The 23,608-nt window shown below is 45.6% G+C and overlaps 1 protein-coding gene and 1 non-coding gene across 2 annotated transcripts in view; both read left to right on the forward strand.

The window, feature by feature from the left end:
- The first annotated feature begins 1,586 nt into the window (after window positions 1-1,586).
- On the forward strand, window positions 1,587-1,773 carry LOC118759396 (U2 spliceosomal RNA). The gene has a single exon (XR_009245653.1). It is a non-coding gene; the product is annotated as a U2 spliceosomal RNA (small nuclear RNA).
- A 1,620-nt stretch (window positions 1,774-3,393) lies between these two features.
- Window positions 3,394-23,608, forward strand: part of TNFAIP8L3 (TNF alpha induced protein 8 like 3) — a 35,875-nt gene continuing 15,660 nt past the window's right edge. The window contains exon 1 of the mRNA XM_004578078.4: window positions 3,394-3,921. Coding sequence (XP_004578135.1) covers window positions 3,870-3,921 — 52 coding nt within the window. The 5' untranslated portion in view covers window positions 3,394-3,869. The remainder of the gene's footprint in view (window positions 3,922-23,608) is intronic.

Raw genomic sequence — 23,608 nt, forward strand, 5'->3', positions numbered from 1 at the left:
CCAAATTTAGAGAAGTATTTATACATCTTATGAAACACCCATCTAGTACATTACTCTGCAGCTATTAAAAATCATGTTGTCAAAAAGCAGATGAAATAATATTCACAACATATTGCAAAGAGGAAAAATCAAGTTATCAAAGCAGAATGCTATGCACAGAAGTTCACTTTTTGAAAAATATATTAATGATAGCAACTGTTACAATTATAAATGGACTTTTATTTTTCCCTTTTACTTCTATGTCTTTTTCTATAGTGACATGTATTGCTTTTGAAATGATGGGGCGGGGGTAATAAAATCTTATTTTTGCTACAATAAAGAAATAGGAAAAGGGCCCTTCATTCAAGGCCATCTTGCAGCATAGTGCTCATTGAACGGATAGGACACCAGCTTGGAGCCTGCTCTCCAATTCCTCCAGTCTCACGGAAGCCACCTTAACTAAGAACCTTTCCTATGACCACAGCCAACCTCCAGACAAGCTATTGAAAATGGGTTTGTCCTGGCTGCCCTTCTGTCTCCCAAAAGCCCTAGAAAAGAGGAAAGAGTAGCAGCAGGGTTGGTAGATTTTGCAGAGTAGCCACCCTAGCATAGGAAAGCAATCTCCCTGCCTCTCTGCCTCCTCCCCTGCCGCACCCTAGGTTTGCAGACAGCTCTCTTTCCAACCCACAGGAGGAGACAGGCAGATGAGTCACAGCCCTGGCTCACATCAAAGGAGTATTATTGTGTTAGCAGAAATGGATCTATTTTATTATCTATTTCTTGACACCTTACAAATAGATACGCGTTTCCCACAAGACAGGCAATTGCCTTAAAAAGCCCACAATTTGTTTGTGGAAGTTACAGGACCAATGAAGATAAGAAATGAGTGAATCAGAAGAGCTGCCAGGCTGTAAGAGATGTAACGGAAACATTGAAGAAGGTGGTTTGCAATCCTCAGACCCTAGATTCAAGCCTGCAAAGTGATGCCATTCTTCCAAAAATACACGGAAGAACTACACAAACCCTTTCCTCTTACCTCCTTCCTAAGAGCTGCGTTTTTATTTTCTGCTTGCTTGCTTGTTTTGCTCAAGAGAAAAGGCTGGGGTAGTGGGATTCACCCTCTAGATTTCATGTCTTTCATGGAGGTAATGTACTTAGGGTACTATTTTAAGAATTTCCTTCTCTTACACAGATTTTTCCATATTGGAGGGATAGATAAGGTATTTTTTACTAACATTCCTCATTAAACTCACACACACGCCAGCAGTCATTTCCCTTGTCTTGCTGTCCCATGACAACAGACTGCAAATCACAGAAACTTGGACGGTAGGCACTGTTTAGTTTGGATCTCTCTTTCCCATTGTTTAATTTTACATTCAGTTTTTCATTCTCTGTGTGCCTCCTTTTGCAGAAATACTCTGTGAGTAAGTGTAGCGACTGCTGAAGGAGCAGATCCTGTCTGATCCTCTCAGACTTTCCGGGACATTTTGAACAGCATTTCCTCCTCTTTGCTCCTAAACCAGGAACTCATCAAAGACTTGCCGACTGACAGGCCTGTCTGTATGTATTGTAATTGTGCATCCCCAGGGCTTCATTTACTAGTGATCATCGCTTCTCGGCCTCTTGGCTAAGATCAAGTGTAGTGCTCCCCTGTTCTGTTTAGGGGTTTTTTTTTTTTGTTTTTTGTTTTGTTTTTTGGTGTTAGGTTTTTCCCTGGGTTTCTATCTCCCTCTCTTTGTAACTAATAGCACCTGTCATTTAAAACATACAAAGAAGCAAAAAAAAAAAAAAAACCTTCCAAAAACTGCAGGAAAGAGGAATCTAAGGGAGCAGCAAATTTCACATTTCCTGTTGTTGAATTTCACCACGGCCTGTAGCGGAAACAGTATCTTTTCAGTCAAATATGTTGCTATGAATTTATCATCATTTTTCCTGAAGTCTGCAAAGCTATTATGATAAACATTCTAATGATTCCAGTTATTTGGCTTTAAAAATTTTTTTAGTATGAGCTTGCATCCAATTTTTGCCCTTACTTTTTTTCTCACTTAAAGATTAAATTTTAAAATATTTTGTTTTTCCAGATGAAACCCATTATATTCAAGTATAAATGTTCCTTCTTTTATCAAACATGATCTGCATGAGTAATAGCTTCCAAACTCATGATTTCATTTGCTTTCTTGCAACTACCCATTGAAGATGCCCACACTTGAGGAAAAGGAAGGAGGGTAGCTATTTGCCTAAGCATACAACTAGTATGGAACTTTTGGGAATATCTTATGTAAATCCATCAAACTTTCCAGTTTGGAGTCTGGACATGCAAGAAATGTTTTCTGAGAACAGAAGGTAGATTTGTGTTAAAGCCGAGCCCACACCTTCACAAACAAAGCGCCCCCAGGTGGACCAGAAGCCAAAACTCCCTTGGGACAACAGACAACATCAGACAGCAGACAACAACAGACAACATCAGATTTCAAGTCCACTTACTAGACTTGAAACCACAAGAAAGTGATCCACTCTGAGATTCAGTTTCCACTTGTGCCAAATGGGGCAACAAGTTGAATTCTACGAAATTATCAACTCTCAACCACCCCTCACTCACTATCCCCCAAGTAAAAGCATGTTTAAATTGTTCAGCTTATATGGGTCATTGTACAGATTAGATGAATGTGCACAGGAAATGGCAAACTGGTCTTTTTAAATCTTTCTCTTCCTGATCCACCTCACACAAGCACACACCCAAGACCCAGAGTTTGCATTCTCCATGCCCGCTTTATGTTAACAAAAGGCACTTGAGGCAGTGTAAATGCTGGAGCCTGTCACTCCAGAAAACCTGCGTGGATAATAAAAAATTAACAGCAGAGGTCATACTGCTCCATTTATTTCCCTTCTAGCTTGGTCTCTTAGTAAGCAAATGCATAAATACTCCCTACCCCACCCCCAAAAGATGGAGGAGGATGGAAGGAAGAGCGGGGATGGAGCCGGGAGGGGGGCGGAGGGAGTTGGACACTGAGGAAGTTTAGAATTCTAACTCAAAAGGTTTTAAAATCAATTGTTGCCCCACGGGGTGAGCACTGAGGGATGCAAAGTGGCGGAACTACTTGGTTGGTCGGACAGGTCTTACCCACTACTGTTGGCCCCATCTGCCCCCCCCACACACACCAGGGGAAGGAGCAAGCAGTCAGGCTGTGCATCACTGCCCAGTCAAGTTTGCTTCCTCCCTTGCTAGGTGCCAGGCCCTCCACGTGAATTATCTTACTCTCAACACGCCTACAAGAAGGAAGCTGTCGTTTTTGCCTCCTTCCCCGCTTTGCCAGAGAGGAAACAGACACAAGGAGTTCTAGTCTAGAGCGTCTGACAGTGGAGACAGGCTCCTAACCGGCGAAGCCTCAGATCTCTGAACACTCTACCAATCTTAGATGAATAGAAGCACTTTTTCCCCCCCAAAGAATCCTGCAAACTCAGCCACACCGGAGGGAAGGGGATCAGCCTCACCATCCAGCACCAGTTCAACTCACTCCAAAAATCCAGGCTCTGGTAGGGGAGGAGCAGCGCCGCCCCCGAGGTATTTAACCCAAGCCTGGAGCTTGAGGGGCCCTTGGACTCTCCAGCTCCACAGTGCTAGCGCCTCCCCCTCTTCAACCCCCCTCCTCCAGCACACCCCACCCTCCACCCCGCGCTAGCCCCGCTCACTAGCCGGTGCAGGCAGCCTGGCACCGGCTAGTGAGCCCGGCTCTTGCGTCTGCTGAGCCGCCCCCGACCACTGCCACCGCGCACTGCCCAGCCCGCGCCACCCGGTTGCCAGCAGAGTGTACCCCGCAGCAGCCCGAGCCGGGACGCCAGTCCGAGCGCCCTACAGACGGCCAGGGGTCCGTGTTCACGCAGCCAGCGGCATGGATTCGGATTCCGGGGAGCAGAGCGAGGGCGAGGCCGTGACTGCCGCAGGTAACAACCCCCTCTCCCACGTCGCTCACCCCTCCGCCAACCCGCCCCCGGGCAGTCTTGCTGGCAAGGCTGGAGCTGGGGAGGAGGGGAGGCCTGGGCAGGAAATCTGAGTATTTCTCGGAGCTCCCAGGCGGGAGGCCAGTCCCCAGCAGCAGTCGGGTCCCTTCCAGGCCAGTGCTGGGGACCGTTCTGCGCAGAGTTTCCTTTGGGGTTCCCTTACCCCCTGGAACTGGGGCACTCAGGAGGAAGAGGAGGTACATTGCCTGGCGGCTCTAGGCGCTGCGGGTCGCTTGTTGGGGACTCCAGTCTCTTGCTCTGGGTGGGGGCTGGGAAGGGCTCGGGAAATTTGTGTCCCATAGTTTGTTGCAGGGAAGGTTGCACACATTTGCCTTTCGAAACAACTTTCCAAGCGCCGGCCGGGTCCGAGGACCAGGGGCCACGCTGCAGAGCAGGTGACAGGGTCCCAGGGAGTGATGGGGACATGGAAGCAAAGGCCCAGCAAGTGGCGCCGACGGGCAGGGGACCCCAAGACAAGCTGGTCCATCACACGAGCCCATCACATAGCCGAGGGGATCCCGGAATTCAGACGCAGGCACACAGGGGCGGACTTTGCCTTCCGAAGGCTTTTCACAATCAATAGTTTTCAAAGTGGATGCTTATTTGGGAAGAAAATAAGTGTCCTCCCCCGCCTTTCCCTGATAGTAAGCATCTACAACCCAGGTCAACTCAGTCACTGGGCTCTGTCCACCTCCACCCTGCCCACATCCATGCACCTGACCAGGTCTCAGGGACCCACTGGCTGTGGCACAGACCTGTGACCTGCTGACTGGGACCTCCTAGTATAGACAGAGGTCTTTATTTTGTATCCTCTCCTCCCAGTTCAGAGCACGGGGCTCAGGGGTGGGGACCAAGCAACAAGAGGCACTGCCATTCCAGGCATGGGTGTAGGGAATACAGGTTCAAAAACCAGGCAGGACCGCGTCCTACTGCATTATTCCTGCACTTATCAGTACCCTTCATCAGGCATAACACCCTGCAGGGCAGGTTCATCTCCATGCTGCCGAGGCTCAGAGCCCGGCAAGTGGGTTTGCCCACATCTCAAGAGCCTGGGAGGAGCCAGGGTCCTTAGTACTGGGCAGTTGGAACCAACACCTTAGAGGTGGATGGGAGGGAATGGACAGGCTGATGGAAAAGGAGGATACGTGTGCACACACGCGTGCACGTGCCTGTGGCCAGGACATCCTGCTCCGCTGAGCTGTGTGAAGAACCCTTGCATGCCTTTGCCTGTGTTAAGCACTGAGCATTTGCCTCACAGGTGGCTTGTGGAACTCTCACCATTTAAAATGTCCAGAAGGTGATTTGTGTTTAAGTAAATTATTTCCAGAGCTACACCTGTCCAGATGTCCACTCTCTCCTACTAGTTAAGGTTAAAGGTTGCAAACAGGAAGGAGTAAGAGGAGGCCCAGGGAAAGGAAGAGGGAGGAGAAACTACAGGATTCTATGTATCAAGGTGAAAATGGGGCGGGGGAGGCGGAGTTCTTATGCACTCTGCCATCTTCCCTCCCAGGCTGTCCTAGTGCTCACTACCTCCGTATATATCCGTGTCACTTTGGGCCAGAATGCCTCTGCGTAGCTGATGGCAAACGCTATCACTGAGCTCAGGTGGGTCTCATAAAGGACAGGGCAGCCAGATTTCATAAACTGCCGCCTTGGAGTGCACCTACCAATTTTCACAATTGTTTCCTTCTTCCTCCTGTGATTGAGTCTCACAAGTTGAACATTTACTTTAATGTCATGAGCCATTCTGCTAACTGGCACTCATTCTCACTCATTCATTAGTCTCAATCATATTCTCCTTAGTGACAAAGCTTCAAAACTGAATGCTAATTCACCACCTTGCTATGGTTCCATCCTGTCATGCCAACTTTCATGTTGCAGATTCAGACACAGGTTAAATGACAGGAGTGTTACCCATAGGGAATGACCTGTGCCACTACAGAAAACTCGGCGCTCATCTGTGAACATGTATGTGTGCAAGCCGGGAAAGACAATGGGGTCAGTGGGGCCTCTTGGACTAGTCCTGTGTGTGCCTGTGTACACCTACCTCACAGAGCTGACCTGTAAGGGTTGTCTCTTCTCCACACCCTTCCTTTCCTGAACATAGGAAAAATCTCTGCTATCAGATGTTGTAACGTTGAAGCTACACTCTGGAATCAGAAAGACCTTGATTTCAATCTCCACCTGGTGGGTAAATTTTTTAACCTCTCCAACCTCAATATTCCCCTCTATAAAATGGGGATAACAATGCCACAGTATCAGAGACCAGCTCACGGAAAGTCCTAGTCATCGTTCAGAAATCATCATTTAATGATAATTGCTGTTTGATTGTGATCTAATTAGGCCATGTGGAATAAGAATACTGCTAAATAACACAACCCAGTGTTGTATTAAATCTAAATCACTAGGTGTGCCTAAAACAATTTGTGGTGCTATAACTATCACATTGATATAACTGCCTACAGTGTTTTTTTTAAATGTTCCCCTTTTCAGTCTCTTATCTCTAACCAGTGTATGTGTGCATATACATATATATTTATTGGGAATGATTCTCTTATTTAAACTTTTTAAATTTCCATTTTTATTTGAAAAGCAGAAAGAGAGAGACAAAAATCTTCCATACACTGATTCATTCCCCAAACACCTACAACAAACAGGGCCATGCCAGGCCAAAGTCAGATGGCCAGGAGCTCAATTCAGGTCTCCCAAACAGGTGGAAGGGACCCAATTATTTAAGCTATCATCTGTTGCTTTTCAGGGTATACATTAGCAGGGAGGTTGGATCAGAAGTAGAGTAGCCAGTGTTTAAACCAGACATTGTGATATGGGATGCAAGTGCTCCTAGTAGGGGCTTAATCACTGTGCCAAACACCTGCCTTTGATGGGGAGATTTTGCATTCATTTGTTTTCATCCCATCTTCCAGCCAAGACATAAAGATGAGGACATTTCAACCTGCTGCTTTCACCACTCTCTCCTCCAGCTCTACATAATGTTTGGAAAAAAAAAAAAAGACAAAGAACAGAGTACACTACGCAATCCACCTGCCAACCTGGAGATGAGAGGAATTCCTTCTTGTCAAACCCTTCCCTTCCCTTTAAAGTGGCAAAAGGTACATGAGGAGATGTTTGCCTTCTCCCTTCCCACTTCTGCCCATCATGGTTACTTTTCTGGTGCCCTGTTATCAGGGAAGTAAGGGAATCTTCACGATCACTAACTCTATACTGTACCCCTTGCAAGTGCCTCTTCCAACAGTCCTCCTGCTGCACTGGCGCAGATCTTTCATCAAACACCACCATGCAGCAAGGAATGAGGGGTGTCTGGACGGAGATTTGCCTTGATCTGCATTTTTTATTATTTAGAAAGCACAAAATGATGTTGTGCCTTTCTGTCATTTTATGGTTCTTTCTATGATTAGGGAAAAGGCAAGGTTTATGGAATACTGGATTCATTCCAGAGACCCAACTTGGCAATCTTTCTTCTGACAAACCTACCATCTATCTCTCAGAAACCCAACAGCCTGGTATATTAACTTCAGAGTGATTGAATCTTCCCTAAGAAGTAACATGAGAAAAAATATTAGCAATGTCAGCCTTTTTTCCTTTATGTCTCAGAAGACCACAAGGCAGGCTGCCCTGAAGAGGGCAGAGAAGCTCACTCCACCCACAAGCAGATAGTCCAGGGCAAGCAAGCTGAATGGGATGTCCTTGATCCTGGGTAGGTACTGCAGAAAAGTATTTCCATATGACAGATGTGGGATTTGACAGAGGAAAATGAACCGGGAAAATCAAGGCCCTACCCTCTACTCTACCAGGTTTCTAAGAGGAAGCAATACAACCTAGGAGACAGATACAACTTGAGAAAAAAAAACACACACACAAGTAAGCAAGGGGGCAACTGGAGTAGAGGGCACACATGGGAAGGGTCCTGGAAAATAAAACTGAGTGTAGGGAGTGTTAGTTAAAAGATCATAATAACTTGGTTGGATGGTGTCTGGAAAGCTTCCATGATTGATGGAAAGAAAAACATGGCCGAATGAGAGCTGGGTAGAGCTTTGCATTTCTCCATCTCTACCTGATGGAGAAATATAAGGCCTTCTTGGGCTCTGAGTCTTCAGCCACCAGGGTTTGGCCATAATGTCAGAGAGGGTGGTAGCACTAAGGCAAGGCAGAAGAGGAAGGATACAAATGGCATTTTAAAAAAATCAACAACAGAAGTTGGTGACAGATTGTGTGGAAGTGGTGAAAGGAGAGGGAGAATGGAAGGGGAGAGTGGCCAGTTGGAGTGAGGATGTCCAGAAAGTCAGGGAAGTGTAAGAGACGGGCTCCTAGTGCCACACTCCTCTCCATCCTTCAGGTTCTTAGCATTGCTGGTTTGATTAACGGTTCTTTTCCCCTTTAGACAGATAACTCCATGGGCACATTGGTGCTGAAAGATTGTCAGATTTGATCATTTGCTGATTCCCGCTGTTAGATCCACACACACAGGCTGTTGAGCAAACTGCTGATGGGCAGATTGATGGTGGGGATGGCCAGGGGAACAATGGGCCATTTGGCTATTAGTCAAAGCTCATTCCTGGTTTGTGCTTATTGAAACTTGCATGGGCCTGTGCATTGTCTACACAGTAAGCTGCGGCTGCTCTGAATGGCAGAACCTAGTCATGTGCTTCTTCATGTTCCCCAGATTTTATGGGAAATAGTAAATGAATGAGCATCTCGAGGAGTCTCCTGAGAACTTTACACTAAAAAGTCAGACAAGCAGCCAAAAACCTGTCCTGTGGAGTAGAACTGCCAGAGATTTCCTTCAGTGTTTTGTTTTGTTCTAGCGTTTTAAGATTTCTTGTACTGTCTTAAACTTGGTTAGGAATTTTGGACAGTCTGTCCTGTACTCCAGGACTTGAACTTGGATGGAGAGATAAGACATACTGACGATCACAGCCTAAGCCCATGCCTAACGCCTCCTAACCTCCCTTACCTGGTATCATAGCCTCACTACACTTCCATTTATGTTCTTCCTTGATGCTAGTCACGTACCACTGTGTCTTTGAGAGCTATTCTTATGCAGGGCTATTGGCTACCTATGGGAAGGCTAAATCTTTTTTGTTTCACTTTTCCCATCACTCAGGAACCCTAAACATGGTGACAAGTTATTGGATGGATGGGTGAATGCATGGGTAGCATTTTTTTAAGATTTATTTATTTTTATTGGAAAGGCAGATATACAGAGAAAAGGAGATACAGAGACAAAGAGCTTCCATCTTCTGGTTCACTCCCCAAGTGGCTGCAACAGCAGGAGCTGATCCAATCCGAAGCCAGGAGCTAAGAGCTTCCCCCAGGTCTCCCAAGCAAGATGCACAGATAGTATTTTAAGATGGTTTCTCAGGAAGCAGAGACATAGGTTAGCATGCATGTTTGCTTGGGCCCTCTCTTGGGATCAGTATCTGTGGAAAGGAAGAAGAAGGGAGAAGAAGGGAAAGGAAGGGAGCTGGCACTCAGGGTACAGAGCTGGACTGGGGCAGCACACTCAGTAATAGCCTCCATCATTCCCATACTGAGTTCTGGAGCTGGAAGGACCCTTTAGAACGGTTCTGAGTTGGGTAAGAAGATAGGCCTTTTCAGCTGTCACAGTCATAAGATGACAAGCCTTCTAACATGTCACCTTGAGTGAGTCTGCACCTTTCAACTGAGGACTTTTGCAGTCAGAACTCCAAGCAGTTTGTAGAGGAGAGTTCTTCAATCCTGAGGGAGAGTGCAGACAGTACAGAGCAGCATGCAGCACAAGTGGCCTCCATAATTCTTCAGAGCTGTTTCACTAGGACACTAGCCCTGTCTACCAGCAGAGTTTAAGGGGTAGCTATTCAGCTTCCAACTATTTTTAGACCTCTTTAGGCTGATGGGATTGCTTTTCTGGAACTCACAGACTGTACTCAACTATTCAATCCACACAACCCAAAGATACTAGTAGGTCATTGTGGTGTTGGATGCTATGGGAATATACAGAAATGGAATCAGATATGGTCCTGCCTTCAGGAAGAGAGAAAACACTCCTCCCTAAAGTGAGTCTGAAGATTGGGCAACACCCACAACAAACAGTGCAGGATTTGGAGTGTGGGACAAGGTAGCTGGAAGTTCTGGCAGAAAGGCTTCTGCAGATAGAGAATCTGTGTTGCATATGTACATATAAATTTCCTATGTTATTTTTCTCCTTAAAAAAAATAGCACCTGCTTTCTCATTTGTCAGCAAGACTAAATTATAGTCACACTTGCCATTAGCACTTTTCGCTAGCTGGTTTGTTCTCCTCCATTGACTCTTATTTGAATTCACACATAAATCTCTGTAAAGACACTATATAAATAATTTGTCTTGTATTTCAGTCCCTTGGCTTCCAATTCTTCATGTAAAATGCCTGTGTAGGTGGGTGTTTGGGCTGTACTCAATGCAAGTATAGAAATAAAAAGAGAATGAGAATTTAAAAGATAAATTCCCTCTAAAAAAAATCAAATGGAGAAAATACCTTTCCCCCACTTTCCTTTCCCCCACATAGATTCCTTTAAAAAGCTCACAGAAAATGGAATCAAAAGATCAAAAAGATCAAAGTATTTGGGAACAAAACATTTTGATACTCGTATATATTTTTCCGTGGTATACAATTTCCATTAACTTTCTGAAGACTCTCTCCTCCCCATTTATTAAGACATGCCAGAAAAATATTTTATTAGACATCAGAAATGTTCTTGGGGCAGGCATGGCGGTTTAGCAGGTAAAGCTAAACATTCTGCAACACTGGCTCCCCATATGGGCACCAATTTGTGTTCTGGCTGCTCCACTTCCTGTCTACTCCCTGGTAATGACATAGGAAAAGCAGTGAAAGATGGCTCAAGTGTTTAGGTCCCTAACATCCACATGGAAAACCTAAATGGAGCCCGTGGCTCCTAGCTTTGACCTAACCAACCCCAGGCTGCTACGGTCATGTGGGCCAAAGGATGGAAGACTTCTTTTTCTTTCCCTTCCTCTCTCAGACTCCTGAAAAGTAAGTAAATTAATTAATTTAAAACAAACAAAAAAGAACCTGCCTCATTAAGGCAGTAGGTAGTACATCAGTCTCAAGAAAAAAATGAAATCATCTTTTTAGGCAACTGTATGGCATAAAGTTTAAGGCTGCTTTAAAACAATCTTTGTGTTCATATTGAGTTTCCTCCACATCATTGCTTGGGAATAAATTTGGGCCAGCTCATGGAAAATCTACCAGGGCGCAGACTATAAAAATGGAAGGTTTGGCAGCACAGAAAGTGCTAGACACACCCTAATAGAAACCAGCATTTTATAACTCAGTTCTCTGGGAGATACTTCAGTGGTGTCCAATATTGCTTAAAACTGTTGAAAAACCACAGAGACAGCTGCTGGCTGTTAGGCTGTGTTTCAACAGTAAAATATACTTTCTGTGAAACTGTTGTAGCCCCTAAAGGAAGCATTTTAGCAATATGCAGCTTTATATTTCACTAACTGGTTCGTTTATACTGGTTCGTTTAAGCTCCCAGTTTATATTTTTATGGTACAGGCATCTGATTTCACACAAGGGAGGAAATTCTGTAAAAAATCTGCTGCTGTTGAGCAGACACATCCCACATTCCTGAGTTGGGGCCCAGGGTTCTACTAGAAAGGTAAGCAGAATGGGGAAGAATACAGGAGGGAGGCAGGGGCACTGCCTCAAGCAGCAGTTCTTTCCTGCCACGTTTGAATCCCTGGTCTCTGGGTTTCCTTTCATTAAGATTGAGAAAATCAGAGAGGAAAGATTGGTTTGGAGATTACAGAATAACACAGAGCTTAAGAAGTTGTAATAAAACAAGATGAGAAATGGTACAGATGATCTTTGCCAGTCAAACACCAGGCAAGGATGACGAGTATTGAACATAACCCTAATCACTGGACCCTTTTGTTAATTACAGCATTAATTGTATCTCCACAAGGCCCTACTCTAAGCTGCAGGCATTCCCAACATTAACCCAATAACGCGTGAACAAGTACAGACTGACCCTGCTCCAGATCCGGGGCTGGTGAAAGATGATTTAGGAAGGCAGAGGAAAAGCAGACTCTGAGCCACTGCTGGAAAAGAAGGACTTAAGGAACCCTATAGCCCCAGGCTTCATTAGTGTCCAGGGGACCTGGTGAAGACAGGAGTGCAGAAATGTCTAGCTAAGGTAAGAGAGATGCCAAAGACAAAACTACCTTTTTCAGGCTGTATTTAAGCTGAGTCCTAAGCCCTGTATTCACCACAACCTCTTTTTTTTTTTTTTAAGATTTATTTACTTATTTGAAATAGAAGGAGAATTAAAGACAGAGTTCTTCCATCTGCTAGTTCACTCTCCAAACCTGCGACTGGGCCAGGCTGAAGCCAGGGGCCAGCAGGAACTTCATCCAGGTCTCCCACAAAGACAGCAAAGGCCCTAGTTAGTACCTAGGTCATTCACCATTGTTTTCCCAAGTGCATGAAGTTGAACCTGAAGCAGAGAAGCCAGGATCCAAACCAGTGTCCATATATGATGCCAGCATTATAAGCAGCAGCCTAATTTGCAGTGCCATAATATTGGCCCCTCAATCCAGCACTCAGACTATTTCAGATGTAGAATCCCCAGGACATGGTGACTCAAGGGAGAGAAAAAACTCAAAGCCAAGACTTTGGCAACTGTGAAAAGAACTTCAAGTGCACAGCCAGATGACTTGGGTTTAGGTTTCCAGTAGTCTCTTAACTACTACTTTTTAGTAACATTATTTTCTCACCGAATGAATAAAGTCATAGTGGAATATATGAAAACAGCACAAGGAAAATAAAATTGCGCCCTAAGAGTGAATGCCTTCTCCCAAAGCAGAGAATGTAGTCCAAAAGCAATCCTGGAAAGATCCTAGAGAGATTTGCTGAGAGAGAGAGAGAGAGAAATAAGAATACCCCTTCCAAAATATTTATCTGTGGCCAGTAAAAACATCTAGCTGCAGAGCCAGGCAGCATGGGAACCAAATCCATGGTGGGAGGGAAAGGGAGCAGATCTTCTGAGTTTTCTCGCCTTCCCTCAAAACATATGCACTTAAAAAAAAAAAAATCAGACTTACTCTGGCTATTGACATGTCAAAAAGACAGCTCTTCTCTCCCCTTCCTCTGACCCCCTTCTACGGCGTTCCTGACCTCCCCCGCCATCCCTCCTCCTCCACTCAGAGGTGAGCACACCTACAGCCCACCCCATGTGCTGCCCAGCAGCCCCACTCCCAGGACAATCCAAGAGCCCTTCTCCAGGGAACCCTCAGAAAATGGTCACGTTTTTTGAAGACCTGAGAGGCATCTGGTAGGTTTCACAGATGCCCAGTGACAAAGGCAAAAGTTAATCTGCTTTGGGCTTAAATAGGTACTAGCTTCAAAACAAAAGTTATATATGCCTCTAATTTCACATTCGTGTTTTACTGTTCTTTAGACTGGATTTTTTTTTAATGTAAGTTGTAAGAAAACAGGCATTTGTCCATCTGTGTTAGACCTTTCTCCCTTTAGAAGTTAGTTTCCTAATTCATGGATTCAATCCCAATCCAGCAAGGCAAGCAGAGTTAAGTTTATATACGTCAATGTTTAGAGAGCCCAGAACAGTATCTGGTAGGAAACAGACCTTCACTTTCTTGACTCTTCTTTTTTCTTTTTCCCATTTCTGGATGCATGCATACTGGACTCCCTGCAGCCTTCCTTAATTTCTTTCTTTCTTTTTTTTAAAGACATTTTTTTTTAAGATTGATTTTATTTTTATTACAAAAAGTCAGATATACTGAGAGGAGGAGAGACAGAGAGAAAGTGGAGCCACCAGGATTAGAACCAGCGGCCATATGGGATCAAGGCGAGGACCTTAGCCACCAGGTCACGCTGCCAAGCCCGTGCCTTCCTTAATTTCTACCCTGCCTCCCTCCGCAGCTGCTTTTTCCCTATCTATGCACGCTGAGGTGGCGACTGCCACCTTGATGTTAGGTTCTGACAAACAGTTTTCTCCGCACTGAGCACCAAGCCTTCTTCCCAACATCTCTGCCAGCTGTCCTGAGGAGGCCGCTTCACATCCACGCCTGGGCCGTGGCCTTGCCCTCCACCTGCTCCACTCCCAGCTCTGCTGGCTGCCTCCACAGCCCCAGGCCACCCAAGGTCCCCCGACTGACAGCCCCAGGCCACCCAAGGTCCCCCACTGACAGCCCCAGGCCACCCAAGGTCCCCCGACTGACAGCCCCAGGCCACCCAAGGTCCCCCACTGACAGCCCCAGGCCACCCAAGGTCCCCCACTGACAGCCCCAGGCCACCCAAGGTCCCCCGACTGACAGCCCCAGGCCACCCAAGGTCCCCCACTGACAGCCCCAAGCCACCAAGGGGCTTCGACTGACAGCCCCAAGCCACTCAGGGGCCCCCGACTGACAGCCCCAAGCCACCAAGGGGCCCCTGGCTGCGAAGGCAGCAGGACAGTGAGCAGCCGTGCACACAGCCAGTTCACATCTGAGGAGACTGAGCACAGGGGTGAAATCAGCTCCACCACACAGACAAAGGCAGATTTCCTCAAATTTAAAACTTCCCCAGAGGGGAGAAGACGGGGCAGAGACAAACTAACCAGTAACCTCAGTAAAGCATTGCGGTATCCAGTCAGAAACATTTTCGAACTATTAAGCGCGCAATGGTATCTCCACGCAGTAGAAAATCACTCGTCAGCTTTTCCTCATTGTCCCAAAAGTGCGAAGACCAGCTCCTCCCGAAGCAAAGCGCAAAGTGCCGCGTTTCCACTCACCGCTTCAGGAGTGGGTCGTCCAGGGTCGCCAGCCGCGACGTGAGGCGGAAGCACAGCCTGCGCGGAGGAGGCACTCCCGCCTTCAGAGCGGACACTCTCGCGAGAGCAGTGTCCGTCCGCAGTGTCCACAGGACCTCCTGCTAGGCCTGCAGCTCAGCTTCCTAAGGGGCCACTAACAAAATTCCTTCATTGAAAATTTAATGGTAAAGGGATATGTCCACATTATGATGTTGTGTATGAGACAAGCCCAATATGCTATAATCTCCATCTTGCCACACCAGGGCACTTCAAAACATGGATAGAAAAAGAATGGAAAAGATAACTTTCAGTGCAAAAATACTCAAAGCCATGTATAGTTTTCTTATTATTTGCATTTGCAGCAAATGTTTTGAAGTACCTTTGTGTGTAAATAAATGCACACACACACATCCCCATACATACACCTTCCTATGTAAATAGTGCAGAAGGGGAGAAAATCACATTCACTAAATACTTAAATGTTTGCTACTTGGGGGAGGAGTGGACATGTGACCAAGCAGGTTAAGCTACTCTCGGGATGCCCACCAGCAGCTTCCAATCCAGCTTCCCACTAAGGTGTCTAGGAAGGCAACAGCAGATGGCCCAAGGACTTGGGTTCTTGCCACCCATATGGGAAATTCAGATGGAGTTCTGGCTCCTGACTTCAGGCTGGCCCAGAACTGGCTTTTGTGGCCATCTGGAGAGTAAGCTAGTATATGGGATATCCCTCTGTTCTTCTTTTCCCTCTCACCTCCCTCCCTCCCTCTTCTCCCTCTTCCTCCTGTCATTCTGCCTTTCAGATAAACACATAAAAATTTTAAGTATTTATTTGGAAGGTGAATGAGAGAAAGGTAGAAACAGAAGGAGAGAGATCTTCCATCCACTGGGTTAACTCCTCAGATAACCTCAACAGCTGGACTTGCAGCAGGTAGAAGTTTGGTCCCACACTCCCTACTCCCCATCACTGGCTGTAATATTTAAAGAAGAGATCAAAGACTGTGAGAGGCAGAATGATTGAGATCCAAGTAAATTCTTGACGAAGCCAGACAATGTGGCGAGAATGCTAGGCAGCAAGCCTGGTTCACTCAGTTTGTTCTGGAACATTCCCAGCTGGGCTTTCGCCTTATCCCCGGGGTGGGGAGGTAAGTGTTGGGCTCAGGTATGGGTAACAAAGGTCTCTTCCCAACTATGTTTAATGTTTTGTTTAAAAAATTTTCTTATAAACAGCTCTGCCAAATTGTCATAATCCTGTAAGAGTGGCTGAAGTATGAACAGAATGTGAAGATTGCTGACTGGGAGACACCACATAGGCAGTCACATTTCAAGTTCATTGTCCATTCCCAGAAACTAACCAAGAAGCAAAACTCCTAAAAGCTTCCAGAAAAAAAAAGGGGGGGTCGGGAGGCCCTACTAATGTATTACATACCGAAGTAGCAAGACTGAGAGCTGGATGACTGTGACACAATGCCTTCAGTCCTCATATGAGTGAAAGCACCAATCCCAGCATGGAGCTCTGCACCCAGTCAACCAAAAGTTCAGCTGTGAGTGGAGTAAGAATTTTCTAGGATGTGTTTTGTGTGTTTTTTAAGTCATATGAGTATCTATGTAATAGCCTCTATTTTGCCACCTGGTTCTTGGAGTGGGTGGCTGATGTCTGTGCTGGACAAAGTGCTCCACTGAAATGGGGAAGTTAATGAAAACAGAGGAATCATGAGATCCAAGAGATAAGAGAGGACACCAGAGAAGGGAATCAGGCTAAAGGTAGAGCCCAGGCTGACAGCCTGGGTTGGCCATGGAGGGAAACGTACTCAGATGCAAACCAGGAGACCAAGGGTTCCCAGAGGGTCTTCTGAGGGGGAAAAAGTGGAAGCCCTGGAGTAGTCAATGTGTTTGGATCTGTTGAGAATATTATATTCTGCTGAGGACTTTGGGAGTGCCTTGGCTCTAGACAAACAGAAAGGCAATCAAAAGATAAGCTAGCAGTGTTTAATTCCTGGGGAAAATGGGAGGAGTAAGAGAAAGAAAATGCTGTCTTGCAAGTCACAGAATCCTACATGACTCAGTCACAGACAGCATCGAAATCACAGTAATGCCATGGCCATTAGACTTAACTGAATGTTGAGAGAAAACCAAATTGTAAGATGGAAGAAATGAATAGGGAAGAGAGCTTAATTGTCCTCTTCCTTACTAGGAAGCTGAAAGTGAATAAAATCAAGTACTTAAGCATGGAATTTAAATATATAGAGGTAATTATTCACTGAAGCAGCTAAAGAGGTTGAAAGTATCTTGTCTCCATGAAACTAGCTGGCATTTGAAGGGGCGGAGTAGCACAGGCTGTTTTGTGCCTTCTAAAATGATTGGATTTGAAGCACCTGCATTACATTTGAAATAAATCTTAAAGAAAGAAAGAAAGCAAACAAGCAAGCAAGCAAAGCATTAGTTCAGTAAGTCATGGTATGACCTAGGTTCCTCTCACTCAGAAAAGGAATGCCAAGTGTGGTTACCGTTACTGTTTCTGACGTGAAAACAACTGTATTTCAGCAAAATGTTAAGACAGCAAGTCATTCATTCATGTACTGAGGCTGTGTGCCATTCAATCCCTAGCTGGGCTGCTGGGATGCAGAAACCCTGCTTCTTGTCCTCAAGGCATTCACTTACTGGGGGGAGATGAAGTCATCCAGCTAATGGATGACTGATGGATCAGAAAGGTATCCTGGAGGGGAAGTAGTTGTTGAGCAAAATCTCCCAGGACTCAGAAGTCCTTCCAGTAGAGCCCAAGAGCTTGAGTAGGAATTAGGCTGAGTCCAGTAAGGGGGCAGTTGGTATCAGCACAGGGCAGCTTGTTGGGGCCAGGGCCTGCTGGGCCTGCCAGTCTGCAGTATGATCTGTGAGTGTTGAACCCAACACAGAAAGAGATGCCTGCTGAGCACCTGCTCTTGAGTGAACACAGACCGAGCTAGGTCTGACAGAGAAAGCTTGGGGGTGACAGAAGCATCAAGAGCCCCGGAAAGCAGAGAATGAGGGCATTTTGAAGGGAAACCACAGAAGGGGAAAGTTGGGGGTTTCAAGGTCATTGGTCCAAGATGGTCATAGTGACAGAAAGCAGGAGGAACACGTATTCTGCTGCCAACGAATGGCAGGAATGAGCATGCAGAGCTTGCTGGAGACAGGAAACCAGTGTGTGAGAGGACAGAGGCAGCCCAGGCACCAGCAACACTCAGGCATGATGCATGCCTGGGGCACGGGGAGAGAGGAAGGGGAAGTGTTGTTTAAATTTTATTTATATGAAAGGCAGAGAGTTAGACAAGACTCCTGTTTGCCGGTCTATTCTCCAGACACCCTCAACAGGAGGGAGGGCTGGGCCAGACTGCAGCCAGGAGCCAGGAACTCAGTCTGAATCTTCCACTTGTACAGCAGGGACCCAACTACTTGAGCCCTCACCTACTGCCTCCCAAGGTGAACAGTACCAGGAATCTGGATCGGAGGTGCAGGGTAGCAGGGACTCTAACCGGACACTCCAGTGTGGGAGGTAGGTGACTCAAATGGAAGCCTAACTTACTAAGCCACAGCCTCAGCCCCCATCCTTGGCATCTTTGAGGGATTTCAGCTGCTGACTTGCTTGGAAAATAGTGAAACCTTTTGGTGGCACTGTTTTATATTACCATGAAGTATAAAAATTTTACTTTCAGCCATTTACTGTCTTAGAGACAAGTACTGGGAGAAAATAATTTAGAAAAGATACTTGGAGAAAGACACACTTCTAAGTAATTTCCACAAAGTTAAGCCTCTCCTGTTAGTTGGCTCTTTCCTTCTGAGGTGAGTGGGCCTTCTCTTGAGTGCATCCATCAGAGTGGGGGATCCAAACAAGCTTAGGAGCCCATTCTTAGAGACTTTCAGATGTCCCCCACCCCCAATCTGCAAACTGCATTCTACAAGGCAGATGCCGACTGTGGTACCAGTGGAGAAGCCAAACAGCCTCACTCAGGTCTCAGATCTTAAATCTAAGGATGATAAAAATCTTTACTGTAGTGTATAGGTAAGGCATATCATAGACAGCATATTACATGTGACCCTTTGCTGCCATCCCACATGCAAACTGACTGCCATCCCAAATATCATCGTACAAAATTCATACTGAAGACAAAACACTTAAGTAGAACATCTAGCAAGGCGTAGTGTAGCCTATCAAGTCATTTCCCATCCAGAGGCCTCTTCTGGCTTCTCCTCCCTCACGTGTTCCCACCTCCCTAGGATACCTAATAGTTTCCTGTAGTGTTGTTGGGGTTCCCTAGGTTGTAGGCATCGAACCTCAGCGCCTTCTGGAAGCCTCGGTCCTTTAGGCCTCAAGACCTGTTGCCAGCTTTGAGCCACTTACACAACAAATTCTGTATCATTTTATTGTTAACATTTTAGGTTCTGTTCTCAAAAAAGTGAAGGCTTCCCAAAATCCCATCTTTAGTGCATCTGTCTGTTTGCTTCATTGAAGTACTATCATGCCGCCCTTCTGCCAGAGTCTTTGTTAGCAACGTGGGAGCCTGTGCCTGGGACTCCGGGTGCCTGCTGTGATGGAGAACAGTTTGGGAGCACCACCAGGGAGGATCACCTGGAGAGACAGCTCCTAATGATGAAAATAGCTCATGAGTGAGAAGCAGCATGAGTGGGGAGGCTCCGGGGGTAGCAGAAGGCAGGCTGCAGAGAGAGGACTCCTGCTGAAACTGAACACAGAGGGTGTGGTGGGCGATGACCTTCCCACAGGCACCCACCCCAGATGTTCATGATGTTATCAGGACAACAACAGAGTCCAGGGGGCTCAGGCGGGCAGCTGCGAGCAAAAAGCAAGGTGTGGGTCTTGTGCTGAGCAGGGAAGGCATTTGGGCACATTCAGTTCAGTGGGCATGTGCGACCACCCACGTGTGGATCTTGAGCAGATAGAACCCGGACGGTAGAGAACGAGAAAGAACATGCTAAAATCATTCCTTCAGACATTTCCCAAACAGACATTAGTTGGATAGCCTCCACCTGACATGTGACATCTTCCTGTTGAGGTCATACAAGTCTTCCAAGCACCGATACCCAACAATTCAGCAGTAGGTGTGGGCAAAGGACCGCGGTGGAGCTAAGAGCCAGGGCCTCCCTCCCTGAGATGAGAGATGTGAGGGCTGGCCAGGCCATCACATTGAAAGGACACTATCTGCTGTGCCTCTTCTTCCTGGATGAGGATCTGCTGGATCCAGCTGTGGGCACCAGAGTATCACGGCATGGTTGACAGCCAGACCCAAAGGCTGGGACTGCATGGCTCTCCTCGGCTAGGGGAAAGCTGGCTTTGGTGATTAAGTGAGCTGTCTTTGGGCTTCTCATGCCAGCACATTCTTTGTTGGACTTTGGGCATGTAGGCCTCTGATGAGAGGGCTAGCTTGGATTAGACAGAACCAGAGCATCTGCCTGGGGGATTCCTGCTGCTTCCTGGCTTATGAAGGAGCATCAGAAAGGAATCCTGCCATGTGTCAATGGACTCGTTTTAGACACACTTCCCTACAGAAGGCAGCCTGGGTTATTTGCTACTTTCCACATAGACCTTCTAGCAAAACTTGTAAATAAATTGAAGTCCATTAACAGGGGACTGGAAGGGTAAAGGTTACATATGTACATCATCAAAAAGATATTACAGGCAGATGGACATCTGTCCTAAAAGTTAAGACACTGGTTGGAATAGCCAAGTCCTGCATTTGATTATCTGGGATTCAAGGGCAGGTTTCCTCCTGATTTTATCTTCCTGCTAATGTGCACCCTGGGAATCAGCAGTAGAGATGGTCCAAGTTGGGTCTCTGCCACCCATGTGGGAGAACCAGATTGAGTGTCTGGCTTGGAGCTTGTCATTTTGAGGGATGAAGAAGCTGGTGGCTGGGAGCTATTGCTTTTTTCTCTCAAATTGATTAATCTTTTCAAAAAAATAAAAAAGGTTGGCATTGTGACACAGCAAATTAACTCACTACCTCTGATGCCGGCATCCCATATAAGCATCAATTCCAATCCCAGTTCTGCACTTCCAATTCAGCTCCCTGCTCACAAACCTGGAAAAGCAGCAGAAGATGGCCAAAGGGCTTGGGACCTTGATTCGTGGGAGATCTTGAGGGAGTTTCTGCCTGCTTCATTTAGTCTGGCTAAGCTCTGGCTGTTGCAGCCACTTGGGGAATGGATGGAAGATATCGCTCGCTCTCTGATTCTGTCCCTCCACCTGGGTAAAAGAAAAGAATTGTTTTATGCAGGCAATATTGTATACCTTAAAAAGATCCAAGAGATGCTCCATATTATCTGTCAGCTATAATAACAAAGCTTAGCTAAATTTTTCATAGGAGCTAAACACACAGTAACTAGTTGAATTATTTTGCATCATTAATAATCACAAAGAAGCTATTATAAAAAGTACACTAACAGGGGGTCTGGCGTGATAGCCTAGTGGCTAAAATCCTCGCCTTACACGCACCAAGATCCCATATGGACACCAGTTTTAATCCTGGCAGCCCTGCTTCCCATCCAGCTCCCTGCCTGTGGCCTAGGAAAGCAGTCGAGTATGGCCCAAAGCCTTGGTACCCTGCACCCATGCGGGGGACCCGGAAGCGGCTTCCGGCTCCTGGCTTCGCATTGGCACAGCTCCCACTATGGCAGTCGCTTGGAGAATGAATCAGTAGACAGAAGATCTTCCTCTGCATATCTGACTTTCTAATAAAAATAAAATAAATCTTTTTTTATAAAAAAGTACACTAACAGAGACAATTGTAGCTATTTGTTTATTACTTCAAAAGTAAATATGCTGAAAGATGCAAAAATTAATGTAAATTACTCTCCACATTATTGAACAACATAGAAGATCTGGCTGAATGGAAAGACTTTCCATGTTTCGACACTTCAAGTATCATAAAGATACGCGTTTACCTACGATTACCATGAGATATTCATGGCATTTAATCAAATGATCCCAAAATTCATATGAAAGTGTAAGAATAGTTAAGAAGAATGAACTAGAGAAAGATTGCCTTTTGGTCAGCTATGACTTATGAGTTAAAGTAATTAAGAAACTGTGTACTGCTACCAAAATAACTGCCAGACCAAAAGGACAAAGTGAAAAAACTCAGACGCAGACTCATACAATATGGAAACTGGATATTTTCAAAAGGGGGACAAACAGATAAGTAGCAGACAGATGAACTATTCAATAAAAAGAGTAAATGATGAAGAGAAAAATATTCAGACCTCATGCCATATGCACAAATAAATTCCAGATGGATTAGAGACCAAAATGTAAAAATGAAAACCTTAAAACTTCTGGAAAACACACAAGACTCATATTAACCATGGTAGGAAGAAAATGTTCAAAATTAAATGTGGGGGCTACCAAACATCAAGAAAAGAATGATCAACTTAAAATATAAACTTTTCTATACATTAACGTATAAATTTTCTACATGGCTAAAGACACCATGGTAAAGTTAAAAAGCAACACTACAGATTAAGAGGTAATTTATGTGATCAGCAGAGAGCTAGAATTCAGATTATATGAAAATTGGACCCTGGGGCAGTATTGGACAGCCATTCCCCATCCCTGGATGCTGGGATGGTTGAGAGGCCGGGTGTGTCTTCTCCCCGTCTCTCTACTACACCCAGATACAGGAAAAAGAAATTGAAAACTTGCAAACAATGATCACACCCACTTTTCCCTGACCCTTGACCCTTCCCACCCTGACACCCTGTTCAATTATGTGAACATCATCTAAAATAAAAATTGAAAAAAAATTTAAAAATAAGAAAAGGAAATGGAAAGAAAGTCAAATTATCGCTGTTTGCAGATGACAATGCTCTTATGGGCCTAAATGGAGAAAGCCTCTTAAAATTAACAAGAAAAGGGCCCGGCGGCGTGGCCTAGTGGCTAAAGTCCTCGCCTTGAAAGCCTCGGGATCACATATGGGAGCCGGTTCTTATCCCAGCAGCTCCACTTCCCATCCAGCTCCCTGCTTGTGGCCTGGGAAAGCAGTTGAGGACGGCCCAATGCATTGGGACCCTGCACCCGCGTGGGAGACCCGGAAGAGGTTCCTGGTTCCCGGCATCGGATCGGCGCACATCGGCCCGTTGCGGCTCACTTGGGAAGTGAATCATTGGACGGAGGATCTTCCTCTCTGTCTCTCCTCCTCTGTGTATATCTGGCTGTAATAAAATGAATAAATCTTTAAAAAAAATAAAAATAAATTAACAAGAAAAAAAACATACATTTCAACGGGGACAAATATGAGTAAATTATACAAGTAAGTAAGTTGTATAATTTACCAAAAAACAAAGTAAGCAACTCATAGAGGAGAAAAGTCTGAAAGCCCAATAAATATGAAAATATGAAATCTCACTAGCAATCAGGGAAATACACATATATTTAAAGATTTATTTATTTTTATTGGAAAGGCAGATGAGATTTAAGGAGAGGGAAAGACAGAAAGATGAGAAAGATCCTCCATCTTCTGGTTCACTCCTGAAATGGCTGCAACAGCTGGAGCTGAGCTGATCCGAAGCCAAAGCCAGGTGCCAGGAGATTCTTCTGGGTCTCCCACATGGGTGCAGGGTCCCAAGGCTTTGGACCAACCTCTACTGCTTTCCCAGTCCACAAGCAAGGAGCTTATTGGGAAGGGGAACAGCTGAGACACGAACCAGCATCTATATGGGATCCCAGCGCTTGTAAGGTAAGAATTAACCCATTGAGCCATCCAGCCAGACCTGGGAAATTTATTTTTTAAAAGATATCACTGTGTGCTTACCAGATTGGCCAGATTATTAAAGT

Source organism: Ochotona princeps, chromosome 6, assembly GCF_030435755.1.
Source record: "Ochotona princeps isolate mOchPri1 chromosome 6, mOchPri1.hap1, whole genome shotgun sequence".
Classification (NCBI taxonomy): Eukaryota; Metazoa; Chordata; class Mammalia; order Lagomorpha; family Ochotonidae; genus Ochotona; species Ochotona princeps.